This window comes from Bombus pascuorum, chromosome 7 (genome assembly GCF_905332965.1).
Source record: "Bombus pascuorum chromosome 7, iyBomPasc1.1, whole genome shotgun sequence".
Taxonomy (NCBI): domain Eukaryota; kingdom Metazoa; phylum Arthropoda; class Insecta; order Hymenoptera; family Apidae; genus Bombus; species Bombus pascuorum.
The window spans coordinates 2423024-2435387 of record NC_083494.1 but is presented as its reverse complement, the minus strand read 5'-3'; the positions used below and the strand labels follow the sequence as shown (position 1 = coordinate 2435387).

The window sequence follows — 12364 nt, the reverse complement described above, 5'->3', positions numbered from 1 at the left end:
TCTGTAAGAAATCATAGAATTGTATATGTGATTGATTTTTAAACACAGTGTTAGTTATTTGTACAGTTTGAAATATTAAAAGAGTGATCTGTTTTAAACATAAGATTTTAATGCAGTATCCAATTCAGGAATTTAGAAGTTTAAAGCTTGTTGAATTTTCAAAAAGATTCTCTTATTTAATAATAATTTACATAAAATACAAGTAATAAAATTAAATGAAGCACAGAATACAAAATTACTTACATTCTTGTCTTTGGAAGCTCTACTAGGTCCTTTCCAGGCATCAGCAAGTGGAGGAGTAAAGCAGTGAGAAACCTTTAATAAAATATGAATTATTAAAATTTATTTAAAAAAAGACAATGCTGATTGCTTAACAAAATTAAAGATAGTGAAATATTTCTTTCTTTTTAACGTTTTCGTCGTGATGGATGGACCCGTGGGTGATCGACACCTTTTAAGGAGGTGATGGTTCCCTATTGGGAGTCCCTTATGACTAGCGCACGGGATTATTGTTCGCCAGAGACCCAGCCTGAGCCTGTCATCGGCTCACTTCAGTCTCTTGTGTCTCCGTCCGAAGTTCGAGATGCCTTGCAGGAAGGTAATACCGCACCAAGTCCTGCCGGTCTGACGGCAAGGATCCTTCACAAAACCCTGTGCCGTTATTTGCCTCTACACCTAAGATCCGTCAGGGCGATCTTGCTTACGAAGGGGAAAGATTCTGCGTCCCCATCTGGCTTCCGGCCCATTACCGCGACTTCGACGTTGGTGTCCACAAGATCGTAGCTAAACGATTGATCAGTCTGCACGATAGACACAAGGCATTTCGAACGACTGACAGATACATCGCATCCGTTGATGTTGCGAGGGCCTTCGACACCGTATCAAACAGGGCGATTTTGCAGACCTTAGGGCTGAGAGGCTGTCTGCCATCCATGTTGTAGTATATGGAGTCTGTGTATTCCGATGCTCTCACGACCATTGCGTCTGATGACTGGCAGTTTCATGCCATCCACCCGACGTATGAGGTGAGATAGGGAGATCCAATGTCTCCATATATCTTCAACATGGTGGTGGATACAATTTAACGTAACGAAATATATGAAATATTCTAATTTGTTCTCAAAAACATATTGTTAATTGTTTAAAAAGTTGAATATAATGAGAAGTTAATTTTCAAACTTGTAATTTTAACAAAAAGAAGAATTAAAATTGTCAAAGGAAATCTGACTATATTTAGTATAAAGATTAAAACTCTAACATACAAATTTAGAACTTAGAAATTGAGAATCTAATGATTTTTAAACAATGTTCAACATTTTTATTGCATATTTCAATATTAAAACTAGAAGATTCTATTTTAATAGAAATTACAAATATTGTTGACCATCGAACAACATGGAGGTTAGGGGCGCAGACATTTCGCGTAGTCGAAAATCCGTTTATAATTTATGGCTCTCAGAAAACTTAACAGCGTATGTGCATATTTGTATATGTACATACATGTGTTATTACTGTATTTTTACAATAAAATAAGTTAGAGGAAAGAAAATGTTATTAGGAAAATTACTTACATATAAGAGAAAATACGTACTGTACGTTACTGAAAAGAACACTAGCATAAGGAATGCAGATCTGATTGGTTATCTCGTATGGACTCAATACAATCATACAAATAAACACGCGTATTGGCAAGTAGTCTCACATACACAAACAAAACAGTACACCAGTGCCACCAGTCTTCTTTCCAACACAACAACGCACAATACACATAGGCATGTATGCACTAATATGTATATATTTATATTATTTATACGTATATTATATTTTTATGTGATATTGTGATGATCGACATTCGATTGACCTCACATCGTCAATAATATGGATACTGTTTGCCTGATCGCCTTAAAGCAACGATATCTCATGTTTATTTATTCAAAAGCCCTTCATTTGCGTGCTAATTCTAGTGTGTTACAAAGTCACAGTTTATTATTATATAAGTAAGTACACAGTACGTACTTGTATACACATTACGTACTTGTGTACTGTGAAAGTACATAGAACGAGAAAAAAGTCTATGTACAAACAAATCCTTGTTCTTCAAACATAGTTCAAAGAGAATACGAATAACAAAATAAATAAAAATATAACATATAAAAATATTCACATTCTTGAGATACAGGAGAGACTACGATTCAACTACCGAAAACGAATGTTAAAAAAGAAAGATAAAAATAAAAATCCACATACTGATTCTAATTTCATGTATTATTAATTTAATTAAATTGTTTTTATGTTCCAAGCACTCTAAATAATATTGAAATTAATATTAAATATTATTAAATATTATTAAAATGAAATTTTTAATATTTTTCTTCCTCTTTTTTCGAGTGACTGTTCATGAAAATAATATTTTTCCAAAACTGCAAACTAATTATTATTCTACATATTTACGTATGGGATAAAGAAACATCACATTGTACACAAGAATAAAAAAATGTATAGTTATTATATTTAACACTAGAACCACCACACCAGTCAAATTGGCTGGCTTTGCAATTTTATTTTAAAATTCCTACCTCATGTTATATCTTTTTTCCGCTATGATGTAATGAATTTCGCAACGATAACTAAAAGAATAATATAATGAATTTTATTTTGTTTTTTATGTATTCAAACTCAAAATAATTTTGTATCAAGGCTACTTATACCAATACCAGTAAAAATGACTGTTGCTTTTCAAAGTGTAAAAGGGTGCTGCAACCCTCGTTTAGGAATTATGGTCCCAGATGGATTAATAATACCAACAATATACTACATAACATGTAATTGCTACTGTGAGAAAGTAATAAATCAATAAATATAAAAATATTCTATTATTACGTATTTTTTAAAGACCAGCCATTTTGACTGGGTTTTGGTAAAAATAGCTTCGTGTTAACTATCGGTAGTTTTAGTGTTAAGATATAACTGTATCGAAAAATTGAGGGCCAGATTGAATATTTGTCGTTATAGTTTCAAATATATCGTACGTGACTACGGTATAATTAAGTGTAACATATACATATATATTTTTTTATTTATTATATATAGTATACATTACACCGTGACTTTGTAACAATAAAGCATGGCGTATTTTCTCTATACGTTAAACGGAGCTGCGCAGTAAGAGAAATAGCGATGCGCAGAATGTGTTCAAACCTAACTGTAATGTTTTCGTAAATAGGAAAAAATTATCGAAATCTATTGTCAAGTTCAAAACAAACCGAATCTTATCATATTTCTATAAATAATTTTCAGATCAGTGGTCGATCATCGTAATATGTATTTGAATACATGTGATCAATCAATAATTTACGAAAAAGAAAATACAAAATGTTAAAATAAATGGGTATAACGGACAGATTATATAAGAATGAAACAATAATCAATGTTACAATCTCATTACACGTAATTAATCAACGTATCATTTGAATTTGACGAAGTTTCCTCGTAATCAAGTAATAATTTTTATAGAGAAGACATAAAATGTTGAAATAAGCGTATAGACAAAACAAATTGAAACAATAATTAATATTAGATACTCACGAATCGAGTTTACCGGCAAATGTGTCTACCAAGCGTCGTAACCTAACGTCTAACCGCTTCGATCTCCAAGACTAAACTGATACTTCGATTTATATATCGCTGCGGTTTATGGTGACGAGGAGTGGAGGTATAAGGATACTCGCCGGCCAAACGTGTACGATTACGACTCGACAAATTCTTGAAAAACACATGTTTTTAATAGCGACCTTATTACGTCCTAAACAAAGAAACGATATTATACCGAATAAGGATAAGTTCGTAGAAAGTAACACGCGTCAGCTAATATTTCGAGATATTTCGATAAATTGCAACGAACGAAATATATGTATTTAAAGCGTAAGAACCTGTGCAGAAGAATTTAATCGACTTTTTAATCGATTACAAATTGCAATATTAAAAATTTCAAGGAAAGTTTTGCTTCGTTGGAAATTCATGGAAATTACTATTTTTTAAGCTGGTTATATTTTTTGACATTATTTAATGCATTTTTCTCTATAAATGCAGTTCTCTATAAAAAGGTATTAGGATATTTAGGTTAGGCGCGACAAATGACCATTTTAAAATATATGTTAACTGTAATGTCGTAAAACATATCGTATGAGAGAGATAAAAAAAGACAACGGCGTGCCTTTGTTTTGTTTATGTTTTCGATCGAACGAAACAGTTTAAATTTGTTTGAAATATCAAATTTATTTATTTCGTTTCAGAATTTTAAAATTTATTTCCTATTTTCTAAATATATTTCATATTTTAACAAATTTGATAGGAAATGAGTTTCTAGGAGAAAGACGAGAAAAAAGATTTCTACGACAACAAGTTTTATTCTTCAAATGCTTTTATCAAGCATGATTACAAAACCAAGCAACAAGAATCTCGTCCTTACATCGTGTAGTCTTAGAACAACGGTCGTCAATAATTTATAGGTACATATTTAACAAACGATATACATAGTAGTTGTATCTAACGATAGTAGTCAATACTCGGATAATTTTCTCCCTTATTTTTTTTTCTGCTCGTTATTTTTCTCATTTTAAATAGCACTATCGCTATACAGTATATTCGTTTACTATAATTATCGTTATAATGTAACCATAATCTTACTGATCCTTAGCCTACGTCACTAATATTTCTCAAGTATGGAATTGTTAAGCTACCTTTTATTAAGTTACGCATTAAAACATGTCAAGTGGTCAAAGATCGGGACGCGGGTGTCGATATAAATGAGTCTCGGACAATCAACTCATAATGAAGTGATAAGAAGAGAAATTCTGGCAGTTCTGGAAGTGACAAGTTATTTTTCTTCCTTTCAATCGCTCCGCGTTAGCCTATCGCTTGGCTCGAAATGAATTTTTCTTCTTTGTCGCTTCCAGAATATCATTAATGACTGGACATTTTGGTACGTCGTGTCGAGTTTTCGCGAGTCGATGAGATAATTGAAAAGAGCAGATTTCACGATGACTGATTGTTTGGTTGTTTTTCAACGTTTATTGTCATACGATTTAGGCTTGTCGCGCGTTTACTTGGCACTGTAACATACGAAGTAGGAGATACAAATGAGGAATGTAGGTTGAATTTATCGAGAATCGATGTATCTGTTTTATGGTATTACGAAAAATTGTATCGTTTTTAAGTCAAACGATGTACCACATTTAGACTGTGGATCTTTATGCAATTTTCTATTTTTATTAACATGAAAAAATGTAACCTACTTGCATAAAGATATTATTTCACCTGTTAAATATCGCAACAAGTAGTTTTTCGCTTCAAATATCTTTCTCCTTTTCGCGTGGTACATGCATTTTGTACATTTTCATAATTTCACATTTCTGTTAAATGCACAAAAATCCGCCATCCAACTGTAATATATCGTTATGCTGGAAATGCGTGTACAATATGCTTTAAGATCGATTTCTCCGTATCTTCTTAAATTTATTACATATTCCGTTTACTTAACGATGGTTACGGTACATGTAACGAGCTTCGATTGATTTTAATTAATTCCTCGGCATTTTGCGCAATGCTTTTTTTACTTAGAAGCATCCAAGCCTTCAAGAAAAACGTTCTTCGAAACTTCTTGCAAATCAACCCTTTCCTATCATCGCCGAATCTTTACTTTTTGTCAGTTCCAATTTTATAACACATAGAAAAGGACGTTAAAAAATACCAGCGTCTTGGCGAAAGAACAAGGTATTAAAAGGCGAGAGTAATTTCATTTTGTATCTTTTTTCAGAGATTCTTGACGAACAAAGGTCGCACGAGTATCTTCCGAATTTCAGTAAACAAGTATATACGAAATTCACGAAGATTCGACACTAAAATCCATTCGTGTTTCAGGTAACACCCGCATAGCGATCGCTCTCGGAATATATGCAGTTTTATTTAAATATCGATCAAGATACGGGCAAACAAGCACGCTGCTGTTTCTTCTTTTCTTCCATTTAATTCTGTATAAATTGTGCATCGAGGAACGATTTGAATGCGCGTTGTTTATGCTTGTTTCGTCGGCAAAACGCCACTCTTTACCGCTGGAAGAAACGTTGAGTACAGTTCCAGGCGAAGGCCACGATGACCAATGACTCCACTTAGCAAGTTATCGTCTGCAGCATTGCGATTTTATCCTAAGGTTAATATAGTTAGACGAGACCCGTTAACGTTTATATATATGTATTTGTTGCGTGAATGAAAATATTATAAACGTGAATTATCGTTATCGAATGAACTAAAGTAGAGAAGTTATCGCGAGGAATACAATTACACGCTTGAACAAACTGCTGTGGTCTAGAATCTCCATCGACGAGAAGAATGGATTCTCTTTTATCTTTCGCTTAAGATCGAGGAATTGTGTATAAAAACTTGAAAATATTACATCCGTAACGATTAGTTGAACATCGATTGAAATTTCACACGCGAACGCAGAAATCGTTTCCATTCTTATGAAATATTAATATTATGACACAATCTTACGACAAAACACGATCGTGTAGCATACGCCATTGAATGAACAGACAGAAACAGCACGGAACTTACACTCACACTTAGCTTTACGAAGCAACGGAGAAAAAGGAAATTACGTCGACTCGTTCGTTGTCATTGATCAAAGAAAATGACGTTTAATGAATCTCAACTACCGACCATCGTCGCGTTACATCGATTTTTAAACAGCGTCGTGGGACCCTTTCGTGCAACGCGTGATCCCAGTTTTTTGCAATAGTAAAAAAACCTCAATCGCTTTATAATATCTGGCTTACGTTATCTTTAGCTATGTACATATTATTTACATACCTTACACTTAATATATATATATATATTTATATATTTATATATAATATCTGTTCTATGCCACTAATTACTATCTAAATACCGCGCACTGGTTTTCGCTTTCAAGAACTTTTAGCTTTCCCCTTCGTGGCCCTTGGACAATTACCTCGACCGCTCTGCTTCATCATCAACAACAACTAAACAACTACAGCGACAGGTTAACAACTGTTAAAATATCAGAGTAACAATAGCCGATCATCGTTGGAATAATCTACTATTGTCAAAGTGAGACTTTAAGACTCGTAGCTTTGCGGGGCCGAGCTTGCGATCCGGTACAACTGCTTCGACGCACTAATGCGTAATTACAATGTTAACATGTAAATAAGTAACTGACTCTATCATAGAAAATGTGTGCGTTCTTTCCTATCGTTTTAGTGCAAAGTAAACCTCTTACAAGTCTCGTTCGTTCCTCTAAGGGAGAATCGTGGCCTCTGGAACATCGCGGCCGAAACGTCGACGTTGCGACTTACCGTTCGTTCTAACATTCGTTCGGCGTTCACTGGACGATTTTTCAATCAGGTAGCAAATACGTTTACTTGTCTTCCGACACTACGTGTTCCGAGATCGGTTCTCCATCAATCAGAAACCATTCGTTTGTTCTCCGACATTGAAATTTTTACGCGTTGGTCAATGTTGAACTTGATGCCCCACTTTTTGTTCATTTTCATTTAATTTTGCACGAGGCTAGGTCGATAAATAATGCATGCTCGCGTGTAACTGGAGAACGAAAGGCTACGTCCACAGCTTGCTACATAGCTTGCTCTATGTTTGCGGCGAGCTTGAACGCGAATGCAATGTCAACGAGATTCGAGCAGCGTGCAGTAATCGAATTTTTAACGGCGGAAACGTTACGACTAAGGAAATACATTGGATTTCCATTTCTTCATTGAGCAGAACCTTGGAACAGTGTGTTCGTTTAAAGCGCGACGATGAAGTCAAGGCAGCTGCGAGTCCTTTTATAGAAAGCAGATCGGCAGAATCCTTCGCTAACGGAATGAAAAAGCTTGCGATTATGTAGAAAAATAGGTACGTTAGTTCGTAGCCAATAAATTGCTCTTTAATTTCTTTCTTGTTTCGCTCGGACAGCTGTCTTCGTTCTCACGGTACAGTGGCGAGTATCGATTCATTATCAACCTAGTCTCGTACATACGTGTTTTACAAGTAGCTACCGATTGAGGAGGAACCGCGGAGCTTATCAATACGACGTCTTTCACACTAACAACGCTTTCTAATGGCAGTATTTACGGAACCAACACTTCTCATCCTACAAATGTATTTACAATGCAACGTGACGTAAGGCATCGTACCTTGGATGCGTTAAAATTATTACTCTCAGCTACGAATATGATCTAAGAAACGTCGAAGAATTAGGGATTCGCCGAGTCGAGTCGCAAAATGTCCGGATAAGGCTTTTTCCTTCTATCGTGAAAAAGTAGTCGTGAGTTTAACGAAGCTAGAAATGAACGATTATCGTTGAGCATTGGTAATTCGTGAATTTTGCCAAGGAATCGCAGATTCTCCGACGTTATGTTACAATTCTCGCGAATATCAGTCCGCTCGTACGAGGCGCAACTAACGATCATTTAACTGCGACAGTACATATTTGTATATAGCGCGTAATTATCTAATGAAAACGTAAGTAAAAGAAACGGATGAACACGAAACGGAATAAAAAGGAACGAAGACAACTCACAGTGACATCAACCACGTACTACAGCATTGAACAACGACATCAACGGTTGTTCAATGAGCTACATCTATCAGCTTTAGAATTCGTATGCTTTACTTGTTCTTACAGAACTATTGGTTATTATTATCGTAATGTCTCGCGGCTTTCCACTCTTGTTACAAAATACAATATTTTTACAGAGGCGAAGTATAGCATGTGTGCAACGAAATGTCCCTCGAGATAGGATGCATCGAACGACGAATGGAATTGTTAAATTATATTTCGTGCTAATTACCGATATATCGACAATGAATACATTGTATGATACGCTAAATATTCTAAAGAGAACAAATGCAAATATTTTATGTCCACGATGTTTTCCTATTTTCCATTTTGCGTGAAATTATGCAAGTTTAGTTTCGTAAATACTTATCTTGTTTAGACGTGTATTACTTAGTTCCAGTTATATCTCAAAGAAAGATCTTTCGCATTTTTATAACTCCATATGCAAAATTGGACAAATTTTGTAAGAACTTATTTGTAATACGTGTTCTGAAATACGAACTACCGTAATTTTGTTTTTATTGTTTTTATTAGCACGATTATATAAAAGATGAAGTCGTTCGAATTTTGTATGACTTTCAGGAAATTGCAAATTATTTCAAACTGATCGAAAGAAACGTAGCGGACTTTAATTAGATGCGAAATGTGTACTATATAATTAACATGATTAATATACGATACGTGATTAACATTACAGACAAAGTTTAACTCGGGTTCGATTTAACGTGTAGATAATAAATGAGATATACCTTTGTAATTTCCTATGCGTTTGCAAAAACGCAATAAAAATGCAAAAGGAATTATCGTTGTAGGTAGATCTATAACAAATGAAATATAGTCTTTTAATTTCTCGCCTCAAATTGCTTGCTGCTATTAAAAATGCGAAATTAAGAAATAAATGGAAAATACGTTTGCGTGATTTTCGATAAACGTTCGAAGGACAAAATATCGAGTAACAATCTCAAGTGACATTTGGATGCACATACATTCAAATCAATGCTCACCTCTGCTCCGTTTCCCTTATAGATACATTCGTACAAACGGGTACGTCCCTAAATGTTTACAACTAATCGGTTATACGTAAAGTTACACGCTAAATTCGTGTCGTACAACGAGCTACCTACGATCGTGATACCTAGAATAATTTCTCTTAACATGTCGGGTAAACGGGATATATAAAACACGCGACAGTTTACTCGTGAATGTTCGTAACCCCTAGTCCGGGACCAATCGTATTCACCGTGAACAACGTTCCAACATTCTGTTTGTTCGTTCGATCTACTCGAGCATCCCGGTAGTTGGATCAGAGCCGCCGTGGGCTTAGCTAGATTATTATTACAATGTACGGTTAATTAGCTTGTTGCTTTAAGATAACCCGATTTTAAATAGTGGCAGCTTCATATTACGATTTACTTGAGCAGACTATGTAGATATAAGTTCCTTTCCAAAATTGTTCGCAACGTATCGACGAGTCGATCGTTTCTTCTATTCACAACGGCAATACTCGAACGAAGCTAGGAAATAAATCAAGGTTCTTAGACGGTCGACAATCGCGTCGCAGTCGTTCGTTTGTTTAGGTTCGTAACGATCGAAAGAAGGAAAGTCACAGAGAATAGATTTTCTCCACGATGCTTCCGGCAAATATATTTTCTCAACCTAAAGCGTTAACATTCCAAAGTATTCTCTCCTTGACGACGCATCGGTTCGTGTAGCAATTTGCATTATTATTATTATTATTTTAGGAACAACGTCAGATTTCACGACGATACCGAGAGGTGGGAGGGGGAATATAGAAAGATAATCTCATATAGTATTTCCTTGAACTTTCGTCCTTTCATTTCTTTGTTCTCCCTTTGTGAAACTTGGTGCTTGTCGTATACTTTGCAATTGCTTTGGGGAATGGAGCCCTTTTACCGTAATTTCGTTATTGAACAGCGGTGGAATCTGGAAGTTCCTAAGACTAGGGTGGGATTCCGGGTTGGTAGTAAATTACATCCGGGTGTTGGTCCTTAGTCTTTCTCTACGGTGCAGGGCTCGGGCATGGACTATTGCGGCGGACAGTTTACTACCGTCGTGGTTGCGAATTCGCTGAATTTTTTATCAATTGGTACCCGGTCGTCGTAGAGGGTGGGAGCCTGTAGGATGATGCCAGCTGTGCCAACCAGCACCGCCAAAGTGAAGATCCAAAGAAACAGTCTGTCCAAGACCATCGCCACGTATTTCCAGTCTTCTTTCACCTTTTTACAAATCATTCGTATTAGATTCTACAGTAAATTGCACTAATGGTTATTTTTTTTTTTTTATTTTGGTTTTTTACAATTTGTCCTTATGGACATTTGGTAAAGTGTTATATCGTATTGGTGAAAAAAAAAAAATAAAATAAAAATAAATATAGCATGTGGGTGGCTACCCCCAGCGGGGTGCCAGCTTAGTTTTTTCTAAGTTATATCTTTTACGTCTAATGGTTATTGCGCGAAGATTAGTTCTGCTTCTCTTTAAAACCAAGAGAACCGTGACATTTGTAGTACCTTCGATTTATATAGTAACTTTCTTGCCTTTTCCATTTTTATCCGAACAAAGACTTTCACCTTATCGACGTCATCGTAGTGACGTCAAGTACATGAACGAATAATATACACATACATATCAAATTGAAGAGATTATAGCCTTTTATGTCGAAGTTTAATACGCGGATATTAGAACGAAGTAAAGACATGTTTTAATGAATTACAAACTTCGTTCATTTCTCCAAAAATATACGGGTACGTTACTATATACTCGTCATATAGAATCAAAGCATGAAATACAAAATATTTAGATATAACGGCGTACGAAATTTATTAAAAGAAGCTTTCAGAAAAGTAAGATTAAGAGCTAAAATTACCTTAGTCGAGTCTTCGAGCATCTTGGTGTGCTCTGCGATAAAACGCACACAGATGCAGGATTTGTGAATTTCGGGAGGACAACGCGAATGCGAGAAGGCTGGTGGACTTCGTAGTACCGGACTTTTCACCTCTTCGATTCCTGCTTCGCCAGAAACTGAGAGATCCTCGCATTCTGTATGAAGAGGAAGCGGCGGTAACGGTGGCCCGTGGATTAAGCAACTTCCACCGAACCTTGCACCGTCAGCAAGGCTAAATTGCGAACAGGACAATGTAACTTGATTACAACATTTCCTTCTACCATAATAACCGGTGTATATAAATTAGTTGCTCTACCCTACCGCAATTTAAAATCGCTCTGTAATTTCAGGATGTGTATCTCGTTAATAAATCATTTATATTCACTACTTGATTGTTCTCAAAATAGATATTTATGTTTCTCATATATCGCCCTGTGTCTCGCTATGACGAGCATGTACATAAAGTCCTAGTTAAACTCAATTTAATTTGGGTTGTGATCATTAATTGAAGTAAATGTCTTTTTGAACTATATCTTGCTGACAAAAGATGTAAAAATTAAGTTGTTCGCAGAGCGATCGATCGAACTTATCGTAGTATTTAATTTTCAAAATTTCTATTTAATTAAAAATGTGGAATACGATCGCGTCATTTTCGCTACGCTTTAAAAACGTTACGATCGAGACTTGAGTATCTTGATACATTGAAAAAGATGGAAAGTGTTTAAAGGTCCGTAAGTATGAAACCGGAATTTGCCTATGGATGGCCCTAGCTGATAATGTAGTTATCACTAAACTGCGTCATTGATGCCAAAAGTCTTTGTTGACAT

The 12364-nt window shown here is 35.4% G+C and overlaps 1 protein-coding gene and 1 long non-coding RNA gene across 9 annotated transcripts in view; one reads left to right on the top strand and one right to left on the bottom strand.

Annotated features, from left to right (window-relative positions):
* LOC132909057 (uncharacterized) overlaps positions 1–12364 on the top strand; it is a 165081-nt gene that overhangs the window by 94922 nt on the left and 57795 nt on the right. The window lies entirely within an intron of this gene.
* Positions 4387–12364, bottom strand: part of LOC132908990 (acetylcholine receptor subunit alpha-like) — a 389316-nt gene continuing 381338 nt past the window's right edge. For all 8 annotated transcript variants that reach the window (XM_060963531.1, XM_060963532.1, XM_060963534.1 and 5 more), the window contains 2 exons: positions 11520–11769; positions 4387–10872 (listed from right to left, as the gene is read on the bottom strand). In XM_060963531.1, the coding sequence (XP_060819514.1) occupies positions 10681–10872; positions 11520–11769 (442 nt within the window). In that variant the 3' untranslated portion in view covers positions 4387–10680. The remainder of the gene's footprint in view (positions 10873–11519; positions 11770–12364) is intronic.